This window comes from Vanessa cardui, chromosome 18, assembly GCF_905220365.1.
Source record: "Vanessa cardui chromosome 18, ilVanCard2.1, whole genome shotgun sequence".
NCBI lineage: Eukaryota > Metazoa > Arthropoda > Insecta > Lepidoptera > Nymphalidae > Vanessa > Vanessa cardui.
Window position 1 is genome coordinate 6,929,997 of NC_061140.1, and position 15,901 is coordinate 6,945,897.

Consider the following 15,901-nt stretch of genomic DNA (forward strand, 5'->3'; position numbering starts at 1 on the left):
ACAATTTCCAATTCGAAAGTACTACTAATAAAATTTAAAGAGTTTATCAGAAGAATAGAGCATTCATTCTGTAAATTTCTTTAATTACAAATCCCTGAAATGTGGAAACATATTTACGATGTTATCTTGAGTCTCTGGCGATAACCCAGTATTTAATAACGCGATAAAAACAATTAAATACAAAATTATAGTACGGTAGTAATTATAGTACAGGGTCAAAGGGATGTCTTTAATGCACTCATACGATTTTAACAAATCGTGACGTTTAAAAAACTCTCAGCTCTAGCAAAATGTTTGGTGTGTCATCGAGTGATTCATACTTAGTTTGATGACCTGTCTCACCACTATATTGCGACTCGGTCTTTATAAAACTAACGGTACCATCGGCCACGGTCTTACGGGTTTCAATCGTGTTTTTGCATTGTTTAGCGTATATTTCTGTTGCTATATCATTTAACGGCATGTTTAATAACGTGATGTCATGAATTGACAATAATCATGTTTGATAACAAATGACGCAGTCGATTGCTTGATCTTTGAAATGATGTAGTTTGATTCGATTAAAATATTTTACGTCTAATCTACCTTGTTGTTTAACGTTTAGTGAATACATTAAATTAAGAAAATGTCTGTTGTTTAAATAAAATATAAGGTTTGGTAAATTGTAATCACTATGTAAATAAATTTCATTGTAATACTCATATCAAAACACTTTATATTATGTGCCGAATAGCCTATGCTATTCAAAAATAAAAGGAGCGGGAGCTTTTAACAAGCTCGAAAATGGTTTCAAACTTGTTAAAAGCTCCTATTATTTTTGATGTTACATCAAAAATATTTTGTTTTCTTTTAAATAAATAAAGTATCTAAATGCAAAAATATTATTCAAATCTGGAGTAGATCTTGAAATTAGCACATTCAAACAAAAAAACTTTAGCTTACACGTGTATTAACAATTACATATGTGTGTAGAAGTTGCAAAAATCTGAAGTAATAAGCTTCAGTTTCGTAATATCTTCATTGTTATATATTTTTACATTCACGGTTACAGACCAAACGCAAGTGGGTCAAAATTCGATCTGTGACAAAACATTAACTTTAGGTAGAAGACTGAGAGAATATTTTGCAATAGCGATGATATTCAATTGGCAAAACATATATGCAAAGCGGTATGAAGTTTAGTACTTATAAAGTAGCATTTAAGCCTTTCCATGTTGGATATTTTACATATATAGGTACTGCGTACATATAACCTTTGTAAGTACGCTTCCGTTAACATAAATTAAAATGTCGTAAGTAAAAAGTATATATAAATTCTAACGTATTAGTCCAATTGATAATGTTACGTTTTAAATTTGTTCCCTGTAAGTACGAACTTGAAAGACTTTTTTCAAAGAATTAACAATCTTCCTGTATCATTTAAGTTCAGCGTAAAGCTTGCGTTACGTATGACTCAATAGCCCGTAGGATCAATATGGAATCTGCGAATTTCACATCCCTTGGCTATAGGTATTCTGTCGAACTGTTGAGGACTAAATATCGAACCACAAATAAAAACTATATTGACCACAGTCGGTAAAATCAGCATTAGATAAAAACTATACTGTTTACTTGAAATACATTTTATTTTAAACGTGCAATAAAATTATAATTATTTTATCTATTGTACTTATATTATAAGAACAATAGTGTCTGCTAAGTTTTAACTAAACTAACTTACTAAACCAATAAAGGTGAAATTTGGTGAGGAGCTAGTTTTGAGCCCCGAGGGTTTCTTTTATTTAAATGGCAGGTAACGGTTTGTGTAGTTTTAAAAACTTTACGCAGGTATAGCCGCAGGCTCAGCTAGTAGTGATATACCTATGCGTCACTATTCTTTTTAAAAAGTGAATCACGATGAGCATTTCGCCTCATATAAAATTTCTAAGAGGCCACTTAATAAATTCAATGTCGACATTGAATTACTTTTCCAGGATTTAGTATTCGGAGATGTCTTTAGTCATCCCTTTTAGTCTGAAGACTCTCGGGAAGAAGGTTAAAAATAAAGACTACTAACGAACTCACAGATTATAGAACAAAAGGAAGATGGTGCGCGCATAACGTTCTAGTGAAGTAACAAAAGCGAATACAAATATAATAAAAAAAATGTATTAACAAAAAGACGCGACGTTTTGCCCTACCTTCAGCTCCACTCTCACCTATTTTATAAATATCATTCATCTTTCACACAATCTATCTCTTCTATTTCTTCGGTTTTTTTTTTCATAAATTATCACTTTAAAAACACTTTTAGTCATATGTGTTTCTTATCATTGCACACACAAACCATAAACGATTTCCTCTTCAATTGTCTCTAATTTAAACCACTTTTACACTTTCTCGTATGTGGTACGTGTAATACATTATCCTGTCAATTTGTGTCATGCTACAGTCTCAATATATTAATTTCAAAACAATACATATTTATATATTTCTTCATACGTCTCATTTGTCCTAGCATTTCAAACTATACATACGATGGGTTGCTTTATTGATTTCCAATAAGCTGTCGTCATTTCATCCAAATTGAGTTAACGTATTTAATATCACGATATATCTCTCATCACTTAGCACAAAGTAGGATAAATCTATACATGTTTACAAAATCAGGTAATAAGTTCGTACCACAAATTCAACCACGAAAAGCATACATCAAGGTTCCTCTACTGGTACATCGAAGATCCAAGCATGCATTATTAGAAAAAAGAGATACCGGTTAAATTTTATTTCTTGACCATGTAGCAAACATAGAATTCATTAGAAATAGAACAGAAGCTCGAAATTGGTTACTAGTACGGCAGGACATCGAAAGACTGAAGGATACATTTAAGGAACTGTTTTCTTTTAAAGCACACCATAAAACCAGTTGAAGACTCAGACGATTGACGTATTGTCTTGTTCAGCAACGATTTTTGACAGCCATTCCACTCCAAATGACTTCTGTTTTTCTGACATATTGACGAATACTTTACAATATAGTAAATGCAAGAGTGAAAATAATATAAAGATCACATGTTCTGGGCACATTTACACAACCAAAAATTAAATTCTTTTGCATAATTGTTGTTGTTGTCGCTTGTTTATTCGGCGAGTGAAAAGCCAGACTTCAGAGGGATATAGTCTCAATAAATGGTCGCATTATTCAAAGCATTTCCAACTTCAAGAACTGCAATGGTCATAAAATCTTTAAATTTGCTTTTTTTGTTGTTGTAGCTTTCCAGATTGTCTACTGATTGATCTACAGTTTCACAGATTGGTTGACAGCTATGATTATATCCGCTCCTTAGGGCCATAGTATGAGGCTCTATATAGACGTACCGTATATGGATTATTTAACGCAAATAAATATTTCCAAATAACTATCGACTTCCGAGCCAAATTAACCAGTGTCATTAGCGCGTCCAAATATATAGATAATATGTAAATAAAACACTTCAGCTTTATATTTAAAAGTATCCAAGATTTAAACTGTAATTCGACTCATATATATTTTAAGTTATTCATAAAATTCTAATTAATTAAAGATACGAAAAGTTACAATTCCATTCTAGCCACTGACTGATACTATCTTTGTAATTTCTGTAAAAAAAAACCTTATCCAAAGGTTGTGTTGTATTTCCGTCCTTATTTCAACCGCATTAAGGTCGTAAGCATGACAAGGATGCGAACATAAAACATCTATTGTTTAATTTTTCCTTTGATCTTTTGTAGTAAAGCCTTATTTGCTAGCTTACAACGTTTTCATGATAGCCATAGCTATTATTAGTAAAAAAATAAGATATATTTTCTACTGTGTTTTAACCAACTTCAAAGAGGAAGTTCTCAAGGGGTCTGAGTGTACTAAGTATAGTGTAACCCTATACAGGTATATTTTTTGATTCTGAGCTGGGTTCAGCTTAGCTTCAAAGTAGTCTCATCTCAAATTGATATGTATAGGACATTTTTAATTATCCATTTGTAGTGTGTATTCAGTGCATTCAGAAACTATTGAGATTTAGAATTAAATTATAATCATAATTATATTTGTAATGTTACTTTACGTCTGTAAATATTTTCACGAAAGATTAGATAAAAGCTATCTTGAATACATAGAAATTTAATTTATACCTAACTATAGCAAAATGGAGTTTTGAAAACATGTTGATTTTCTTGTTTGGAAAAGAGTATTTACAAAGTAAATACAAGTAAAAATTAGAAAAATATTGTCAATGTTGCCAAAATATTATCAATTATTACTTACCTCATAAACATTTGGATGCCATACTTTTGTAAGAAACCTAATGGTAGGGGGTGAGTATGGGTAGTCTGGTGGGAACTTCATATGTGCCTGAAACAAAATAACACATTTCAATAGGAGATTCCATTAACACACATGAAAAAAATATTAAAATTGTATTACAAAAGAAAACAGAAAATATATGAAATGAATTAGGTATATTCTTTAAAAAAACACATCTAGTAAGACTAATTAATGTACTTTATCTAACTTATATTCAAATATTTTAACTGGCACTAAGATTACTGTATATATTTATGAGAGTTCTCTTAAAGTCTTTGGCTTTATATCGCTCATCAGGATCAGTACACCATAGCACTGACTTATCTATTATTTTTCTGCGTAAAACATAACTTTGTGCAATTTGACGAGGAAGGGTGTACTTGCAGCTATATACATAATGCTGAATGCATTATGGGATACAAAATGGGAATGTCTAGAACTGCATCCAATCGGATAAAACAATAAGTATATAAAATTATCAATCAGTAGTCATATAATTTTAGAATTTTTTCTTCCCATATTCTACGATAATAATTATGTTTTTGTTGTTTTATTTTTATAACATTGATGTTGGATAATGTTATTAAAATAATATGTTAAACATAAGCAAAATTATATATAAAATACAATACCATTTTTGTTATTACAAAGTACAATATTATTCTATTATCTTGTACCATACAGCAAGCAATGGGTAATGTTGTATGTTTTTTTTATTTAAAACAATTATGGGTTACACTGAATTTATTAAACATTGGTAAATATTAAAATAATATGCATAATAAATGCATAATAAAATATAATTTTTACTCATGGTCTAATTGTATCATCAAACTGTGTCATAACATTAATTACAACTTGTGAAACTTTATAATTTGCACATTTGTTTCGCATAATGTATTATAATAAGAAAAATAAATGTAATATGTTTATTTTACTATATAATTAATACATTAACATTTTGAGGTTTGTTTTGTTTTGTAATGTTACAATAAAATTAAATAGTCATGGAGTGTTTTCATATTGAATTTGTAGTCATTTAATTTTTATTCCAGTCTCCTATTATAGAAAGCATTCATGCAATATTTTATGAGTGTACACACTTGATAAGGTCAAGGTTGCTAATTCTTTGTGTAACTAACATATTTTCTATACCAATTTTTAATGAAAAATTAATTATAAAAATTATAGTAAAAAATATTTTTAGAAAGGCGGATAAAAAAAAATATGGATCATATGAAATCCAATTCTAAATATAAATAAATTGCTTGCAGTATATTTTTTTTCAGTATTTATTGCCAGCCATTACAATTTTCTGGTATATATAATTTGTGTGAATGTTTTTTGTAAAACCTCAATAGTTAAATTAATAATAAACAAATTACAATCCACTGTTGGACAAGGACTCTACAATGTGATGTCAAACTTCCTAGTTCTGATATTGTACTTAATAAGATGATATGATATTAATATGCCCCAATAAGCTTCATTAAATTAAATATAATCAAGTAAGCAATCTTTCAATAATTAAATCTCAGCATAAAATTCAATTTGGATTTTATCAATAACAACAAACAATAAAAGCAAAATAAAATACATAGCTAACTATTATATAAATGTTATATGAATATTATCACTATTAGGTACTTTTAATTAGCTATGATGATCATATAATGAGAACACAAAATAGGACAGACTGTATCGGCTCTACAATTAGGCATATTAATTACTACTAGTGGTTGCTCATTATCTCAATTCAAACTTCATTCATAGCTATCAAAATATTAGATATATTCGAAAGATTGAAAAATAAGGTTTGGTCAACTGGTCAACAATTCAGCATTATTACAAGTTAAAATTTAAATGCAAAAAAAGCAATAAGTATTGATTTTTAACATCGATGTGACAAGTGTTGGTATTAATTGTACTAATGTTTCAAATGAAATTTTGTGTGTGTCAAACACATGGCAGCATATCCAATGTTTGTTACTAATTTAACATATTTCTAAAACATATAAAATGAAAAATATTAGTGACACTTCACCACACATTTTTCCATGTATTAACTGTGCCAAATTTTATACTCTGATAATCATAAAAGATGTACTAAGTTTATGACTCATATTAATTATAGATGAAATTAAAATATGTATGTATGAACTATATTATTTTTTTAATTTAATCTTGTATAATAAAATAAATGGACAATAATAACTCAAAGCTTAGGTTTTTTTTATTGATAGTTCTTGAATTTTAAATGACTTACTAAGTGATTAATTAACTCTTAATTTCAAATTGTTTCAAAAATAAATTGGAACAAAATTATTGGAGATCTATATACTACTCTAATAATGCTAAATTATTTGCTAATTCAGATACTTAATAAATTATAATTTTACAAACTTTCAGGTAGTGAAAGGAAATAAAGTTAGAAATAAGATAGATTGACAAGTGGGTGCGTGTCAGTAGGTGGTCGCCAATATTCATCAACATTGTCATTGTTAGAAAAGCTAACCCTTACTTTACTTTGTCAACACATGAGCAACTGTGGGAGTAAATATGTTTTGCCTCTTGAAGCTTTAGTTACACTGGCACACTCATTGTTCAAACCAGAATGCAACAATACCATTTTTTGCTATTCAGCAGCAGAATATGTGCTAATAAGGGGATCTACCAAGCTTCACCCGCACAAAGCACTATGATGAAGTATTTTTTATTACATTTTAAGCATTTTTATAATCCATCTCATTGCTTGCACTTTATTGCTTTTTCAAACTATTTACAAAAGAAAAATGTATATGTATATGAGATGTACTTTAATGTTATAAGAATAGGGATATAGAATGATATTTTGTTTCAAACAACTGTCAAATAATATAAAATAATAAAGGATGTTTTATAATATTATTATAATGAAGATGGTCAGTTTTTTGCACTTGTAAGTTGACATATACTAATCTAAACATTAATGCATTGCATTCTTGGCTGGCAGCTGATATTGTGATCATGCTATGATGAAATAACAAAATACAAGGTTATTAAGTCCTAAGTTTTTGAATAACTATCAATTGAAGTCTTTATCTTCTTGATTATATCCTGCATATAGCTTAGATCGTTTTAATACGACTATATGGTATAAATTTGTAAGAATTGTTAAAAATTAATATAAAAATTTGGCATAGATTATTACGTTTTTCTTTGTGCTGTCTAACAAAGAACGCAATATGTTTTTTTCTGTAACTAGAAGCAAATCTCTTAAATTGTTTAAAGAATCTGATAAAATTTTCAGTCTAGTAATGTATAAGCATTACGTCTAAAAGTAAGGTTATGTTTAATACATTTCTTACCTTTTTAAAAAGTAGGTGTCTTATTAAATATAATATATCAAATTAATATAAAAACATTAAGTGGGTAAACTGAATTTATAAATATCTCGCATGACTGCACAACAATGAACTGTCTTACCTTGAAGTATCCGCCTTGGTACAGCGTATCAGGAGGTCCAAATATTGCAACTTCCCATTCAAACAAATTGTCCTCACCCAATAACTTCACTCGGAAACCTTCTACAGGCTCTTCTTGTAGACTTTTATATTCTAAAGCCAAAGCTCTCAAAGCGGAACTAGTTGGTACCGTACAAGACATTTTTATAAATTATTCTTGTCACTGCCGATAGAAAATTAAAACTGCTATCTACAGGTAGAGATTCTATTAACATAACACCGAGGAACTCTTCTCGCGATCCACGTATTCACGAGGCATTTCAACTAGTCTCAATTCACAATAACAACGAATGAATTTTGGTAAACATAATAGCTATCACCAAGAAATAACAGATTATATGATTCGCGCACTATTCACAATAACTAACACTATTGTAAGTCGTTTCTAACTTTAAAAATGGATTTTACCTATTTTAACAAAATAAGATAAAACAATGAGAAAGTCTCAATTCAATGTGCAAACAATCGCAGTTCCAAGGAAAACGGCTGCGTGTTCATTCGTACACAGCTGCAACCTGAGTTGCCCGAACGAATATTGTAGAACAGCTGTTAGTTATTTCCGTGCTTGATTGCGCAGCGATGTGACGCACGCTGGCATTTATTGACTACTAAGCTTTTACTGCCATCTTTTGGTTAGTAGTGGAGAATGTAACTGAACTCTTCCTAGAGATTTGCGAAAAGTTTCCAACCGGTATTGTTAGTTGGCACCACTTGTATTTCTCATTTAGTACTGATATGTACTAAAAGATGGCATAGTATGTTTCATATGAGAGGATTTACTTATTTTTAAACTTATAAGTTATAATATTAATTATATCTTACCAAGACATTATTCTATGAACATATGCAATGCAGTGAGAAGGTACTATAATTGTTATTTATTATTAAAAATTCTTAAAAAAAGAACATATATACTTAGTTACTTTCAGTAAAGATAATCAGCAGATCAAAATCACGTTGAAACCTTTTTTTTAATATTAATACGAAGATTTCAGGTTTCGAAGGTCGGTTTAGCGACATTAGAGAGTAAGTTTATTTATATGCAATGCAGACCAAAGAAATTTGTACGATGTTGGTGTATCTGTTTGGCATAATACCTGTTAAACACAAGACCTTTTTAACGTTTTTTTATAGTCATAGACTGACCGGATTAAAAAACTTAAAATCCTTCCAATACTATTGACTCTTGTCCTACTAGGATTTATAATTGTTATTGTTTATTTCTTTACTTTTTATTTATATTTGATGACATTGAAATAGCACTATAAGCTTGACCTAATGTTGCTGCGAGAATAGTCTGCAAACCACACTTCTTAAAAAGTTATAATAGACGATGATACATATACATTCAGGCTCATTGGTATCGATGAATAATTGGTTTGAACGTCCGTCTTTTTAAGGCTCTGTTCATCCGTGGAAGTTGACAAGTAGTGAGGGGGTGGGGCATATGATGATAAGAGTATCATGTATTACTGAATCACTCGCAAATAAATTAAGATTTTTTAAAACTTTTGTCTAACAATTTACCATTTTTACCAGGTAAACGTTAATTTGGAAAACTAGGATTTCTTTTCCAAATATATAGAATAAGACCAAAGGGATTTACTTTGGTAACTCAAATTGCAAAGAATCACCAGTATGACCGTACGAGTTGAGTGTGGAATAGATAGAATTATTTTATGAATAGACAGCTCTATACATAGTTTTTTATTACTTCTAACATAAAGTAATATAACACTTCTAAAAATGTGTGTCTATAAAATTTACAGTTTATGTTGTATGACATATTACGGTATACTCAATGATTAATAATACTCTTATTCTTAGTGCATGCAATCAGTTTGTGGGCGCGTGATTCAAAAGCGGCTCGCCCACCAATGCCTTGTAAAGGCAACAAAAACCGGGCCTTGTGCAACCTACGGTTAATACATATAGCTAAAAGTTTTTGATCATTCAATAAATTGTTTTAAATTCAATAATTATTGGTTTATACACTTAAATGGTCATCAGTTTGAGTATTATATTGAACCACCTACGCAAGTCATTGATAACGTGAAATTACGATTTTTTTAAAGAAATTGAATGAATTCGAACGGTATAATTATGACTTTTACCTACTTGAGGTAAATGTAATCAAGAAAAATAACATACGGTAATGTTCCAGAATTTTAAGACATGCATATTGGTGTGGGTAAAACTTTACATGCACAGGCTGTATTGAGGGTTTTTGAAGTCCACTTATTGATTTCCTATGATAAAAATTTCCCAATAATAATAATTATTATGTAATAGTATAGGTATTTTCTACTTGAACTATATGATAAATTTATGAGATAAATAACTTTGTGTGTTGCGTGTTGTTTATAAAAAATATGTGTGTCTAGTTTACTATTTCACGCTAAATAACTTATTGCTTATTAAATAGAAAAATCCACCGAGTGACGTTTATTTATTACTAAACACATTATTTTCGTTTAATTAAATGTTTTTTTTAAAGATACATTATAATTTTGGATTATTTGTTGAGTATTATTCAATTCAAATATTATTCCGTTTGGTGGCATAAGGAATACTCAGTGATGTTGTGTTCCGGTTTGAAGGATGAGTGACCTAGTGTAACTATGGCACAAGGGTAGTAACATCTTAGTTCCCAAGGTTGATGGCACATTGGCGTTTTAAAGAAAGATTAAGATTTCTGACTTCGCTGATTCCTACAGGATATGTTGACTTCTTAATAGGACCTCGCTACTTCAAATAATAAAGAAAATGGTTAGTTGTTTTTAATGGATGATTTTTATGCGTCTTTTCACCAAATAACAACCATAGGTAATTTCTTAAAATGTTAATCCTCGTGAATCGATTCAGGTAAAAAGTGATACTACTTACATAATTTATATCAGTGTTAGAAAACTCAATACATAATCCGCTTGGCTTTACCCAATAGAATTGAGGTCGACACATAAACTATATGGAAAGGTTTGACAGTCTTTAACGGCTAGCCGCCAGAAGCGAACTCTCCTTGATGGGTCGACCACCATAAGTGCGTTTAAGGCGCTTACGTCTTCGATTAATGGATGCTCCTAACAAAAAATCCTTAATCAGCTCTTATGACACGGGAACTACATTCCACTCTATTGGAGTACACAGTTCATTGAAAGCAAGCGGCTTTATTTGGTGTTACTTTTTATCTGGATATTTTGTTATACCAAAGGGCCTTTTATAATAATTTTTCAGTCGGGTGCTTGAATAATAAATATTAATTTTATATAATTCTTTTAATCGTTCATAAAAATAATTGTGACGTATTCGGGATGTTTCGTGTGTTAACGTTCAATGCAATTTCAGCGCAGGGATTCCTCTCTTGTGTATTGTCCCGGCGCCGAACTCCCATATGCTTCCCTGCCCTTAATAATATGTAATTATTAAAACATATAAAGTAAATGTAAAATACAATTTAAGAAGCAATAAATTATTAGGTATACATGATTTATAAGTCAAGATTTTTTTCATGTAGATACATATATAATTTATTAAGCCAAGCTAAGTAGTACATAAAATCTTAACGATATCTCCCGAAATATCAGAAATGCGTTGCACAACGTCATTTTCTTAAAGAGGAGACTTAAGTGGGTCATATCGAGTAATGTACCTAACGATACTTGTGTCATGGTTAGACTGGATTTAATTGAACGTTACCAAAGACATATGTAAATGTAACGCACGTACATTGTCACTGTAAAAGGACCATGTCTATGCATCCTAGTATAAAATCAAAATATTTTTATAGTATCAACAACGTATTGAATTTTTTTTCGATGTGCTCATTTTTAACTAATTGCAAAAAAAAGAAGAAGGTTCTTAATTCGACTGTAATTTTTTTTCAGACTCTATAGATCGCCAGCGTTACTTAATAAAAATACAAAAGTCGAAAGTAAACTGAATTAATATAATAGTATTGACATATTTATGTTTGTTTCTGGTCGCGTCGTTTTTTTTTTAATAAATTAGATAGGCTGTCTACAATAATCAATAATCAGTACACGAAAATTATTACTATTATGTTATTGCTACCGTAAGTAAAGCTGAGTACTTTTTATGATAGTGTTATCATTACAAAGTCAGGTGTAATTACTGTAATGTAAAAATAATAATCATAAAGGAGTGTCATTTAATTAATTGATGTACAAGGTAGGTACATCGAAGTACAAGTGTAAAATCAAGATGTAGAGTCAATGAGTCGGTCAGAGAAAATGCACCTATAATTAGAATTTTATTTTCCAAGCCACTTATAATTATCTATTTAATTAACATATAAATTAAAACAAAAACAATTTATATTAAATATGATATGGCACAGTGTAACTGATAAGTATTTTTTCTTGTCTGCTAAGGTCGTGGGTTCAAAATAAATAATACCTTTACTTGATTGTAGATTAAAATATACGTGACGAAACAATAGGAATTTATTATTGATCAATCGGGATTTAATTTGTTAATTTACCTCTTATATTTATACTTTCCTTCTCATTAATGCGACACATTTCTGAAAAGTCAATGTATGTCACGGCTTTTATGCGGCTTGAGTATTACTAACAACTTGATGAATGTGAAAAAACACAACATAAATAAACTTGTAGTCTTTGATTATATGACTAATATATAATATAAATTTTAATTAAGTTATGATTTTTATATTACTCAAAAATACTTAAAAATACTCATCTGACATATAAATATTTCGAGAAATTACACAGTTGCGTGACTTATACATTTACTAAGATATACATTATTAAGCAATGACTACTTTTTATTACGTCTGTGCACAAAAATAGATATGATGATATTTATTCATCTAAATAACAAATTTGCAATAAGGTAAGGAAAGTCGTAATGTCTGTAAATTATGTAAAAATTTGCAAACGAACTTTTATCGTCCGTATGTATGTATTCATTAAGTAACATTCGGTAAACCATTTTTGGTATTAGTCCAACACGGAGATGTAAGCGCTTACGTGTCGCGAAGGTCTGGTGGGCGATCGAGCCGGCATCAAGGTGTGAGGGGGGCACCGGGTCGCGCTCAGACTCCGCGAGCCAGTCGCAAGAAGCGCGCGCGCACGCAGCGACACGACACGAACGACTCTCGCGAATTGTTTATTATATAGTTACATAGTTACATGGCAATACTTTGACTTTTTTTATTATGTGATAATATATTTTATTTAGCATTCGTGTGTAAGGTTATTTAATCGCTATTATTTAAGAATCTCGTCTAAAATAAGATTATTTAATTTTTGTTAAAATACGTAATTAAGTGGGTCCAAAATGACTATAAAAAATAAAAAGACTAAACAATCGAGTTCGTCCGAAGTTACATCATCGAAGAGTGCATCGACAAGTGTCCAGAAGTCCAGCACATCAACATCTGTGCAAAAAAGTAGCAACACTCTTCAGAAGGTCAGCTCTTCTGGTAAGAAAGTACGCTACATTGATGTTAAAGTCGAAGAGGATGATCCGCTAATGATTACAGATATTTCCGATCATGCATCGATCAGTGGTTCCACTATATCAGAGCACTATAATAGCCACCCAAACTATATTATAACTGAGGCTCCTTCAGTCTCAGACTTGTCGCAGATAAGATCTCATGAACACCACGTGAGCGATATGGCTCAAGCAACTACTGGTGAGTTTATATCCAGCTCTGTGCTACAGGAGTCCTCATCATCACACCAACAGAGTTCTAAAAGTGAAACCTATGAGACCTCTTCGACTTCTGTTCAACGCTCTGGTTCTAGTCACAGTCAAACTTTTGACAGAACCATGGACTCTTCGGTTGACAATCAGACACTGAATACGGCGTTTATAGATAACGCGGCACATAATACAACAGGATCGAGTAACACATTCCTGTCAAGATCAAACGGAGCAAATGCAACTGATTCCTTTATTCAATCTGAGCGTCAAAGTTTAATAAATCAGCAATCAAGTTCCAATCAAAATCAAATGAGGAACCAGTTCACTACGAATGTAACAAATACCAGTTCGGGTGTTTCAAAAAATAAAAATATTCGCGAGAATGAACGTAGCACTGTTATTGACCCCTCGAGGCGAAATCAAACCGTGGGATCAGATCGTTCTAATTTTTATGGTGGAGAAGGTACGCTGGACAAAAGTGGCAAGACAAAAGAGTACAGCAGCACATCACATTCTAGTGAGTCTAAAAGCAGCAATGTAACAAAATCGTCGTCATCTTCGTATGTTGTTGAAATTGTCGATGGAAAAGAACGTATTATTGATAGCTCGAAAAGAGAATGGGGTGATGCTCAAGAACATGCATCTAAAGAAGATTATGCAAGTGTTAGTGGCACTGGCATAAAAACTGAAACAGCTTATGGTATTCAAAATTACGACATGAAATCCAAATATGACACCGGTAAAGACGGAAGCAAGCCAATTAGTGAAATGACTATGAAAGAAAATTCAAAATTTTTCAAAGATGGAAATCAGATCACAAGTCATGAAAGTATGATATCTCAAAAAGATAATGCAATACAACAGCAACACAGTTCGACTCAAGAGCAAATAACGTCTAGTGATTCGAACCAGGAAAATATAACATCTAGAGACAATTTTCAAACTGTATCATCTAGTGACATAAATAGCCGTCGTACTGATAAAAATATCGTCGAAAGTAATATCACACACAGTAACAAAGTTAATCATGAAACAAACAATCAAATCAGCAATGTCAGGCGCAATTTTAATCAAACTGATGCATCTAACTTTTATGGCTACGACTCGACAATACAGAATCAACTTAAAAAAGTTGGCGATATTTTGCAAGTTTCTGATATCGAAAACCTTAATTATTCAACGAAAATTTTAAAGAGTAATACTAGCAGTGCACAGCAAGAGTCAACATCATCATATGTGTTAGAAGTTGTAGATGGAAAACAAAGAATTGTAGATAGTTCCCATAGAGAATGGGGAGACAGTAAAGATCGATCTACTTACGAAAGAAGTCATCAAATAAGTGGTACTGATATAAAACCAGAACATGAGTATTCGCGTCATGTTTTGGACAAAGAATCGTATTACGATACTGGAAAAGAGGGAATACCTAAAAGTGGTCATTTCGTCACGGAGGAATCTGCTTTATACAAAAATGGAAAAGAAATTGCTTCAACTAGTAATACTTATGGTGGTGACTTCAGGAAGAAACCAGCTATTACTGAACACCCTACTGACACAGAAGACATTCAACATACAGGAATAACTACAACATCGACACATAAGGATACGAAATCTGATAATTACGTAACTACCAGTGATACCCAATCATATGTCCAGGACACTAAAGATGTTTCACAAACCACTGAATTTATCACGTCTGAAAAACAAAACCTCAGCAAAGAGACTTCTTCTACATCGAAATCAAACACTAAAGATACTTTAACTACTTATGAAAGAAGTACTGGAACATGGAATGGCAAGTTCACATACGAAACTGATGATGATAGACCTAAGAGACCAAAACAAATGTCTCCTTTTGGAAGACCTGAACAGCCAAAACATCACTTAAAAAGGCAAGACACGGAAGAAAACATAATATTATCTTCAAGAGATATAAAAGACTTTACATCTATTAGTGATTTACGAAAAATCATTGAAACGTCTCAAACTAATAAAGACATTACCGTCAGCAACAACAACATTGTTATAAAGAGAAATATAGACGATAGAGTATTAAAGGAAATTATAGATACAGTTAAAAAGTATCCATTCAAGAGAATAGACAAAGTTTCTTTTGGAACTAAGATTAATGAAGACGTAAAAGATTTGTACGAAGGAATCGATACCGAACAAACTACTATTGTAAATACTACAAGTGGCGATACTATCAAAAAATCGTTTGAGGTTGAGAAAACAAGAAGTCAAATCGAAGTAACTCGTTACATTAACGATAATGGTATCACTAGAAAAATAACCACTTATGAAGATGCGAAAGAAGACGAGAAAATAAAGACTGACGTTTTTGTCGACAATAGCTCGTTAGACATCAAAAACTTGGTAAGTTTTT

At 31.0% G+C, this 15,901-nt stretch overlaps 2 protein-coding genes across 2 annotated transcripts in view; one reads left to right on the plus strand and one right to left on the minus strand.

Moving 5' to 3' along the window:
* The window catches only part of LOC124537199 (ubiquitin-conjugating enzyme E2 R2), a 28,089-nt gene extending 19,699 nt beyond the window's left edge, over positions 1-8,390 (minus strand). The window contains exons 1-2 of the mRNA XM_047113949.1: positions 7,784-8,390; positions 4,280-4,366 (exon numbers count right to left, since the gene is read on the minus strand). Of these exons, the coding sequence (XP_046969905.1) occupies positions 4,280-4,366; positions 7,784-7,963 (267 nt within the window). The 5' untranslated portion in view covers positions 7,964-8,390. The remainder of the gene's footprint in view (positions 1-4,279; positions 4,367-7,783) is intronic.
* A 4,499-nt stretch (positions 8,391-12,889) lies between these two features.
* LOC124537258 (titin) overlaps positions 12,890-15,901 on the plus strand; it is a 35,210-nt gene continuing 32,198 nt past the window's right edge. The window contains exon 1 of the mRNA XM_047114036.1: positions 12,890-15,891. Within this exon, the coding sequence (XP_046969992.1) occupies positions 13,144-15,891 (2,748 nt within the window). The 5' untranslated portion in view covers positions 12,890-13,143. The remainder of the gene's footprint in view (positions 15,892-15,901) is intronic.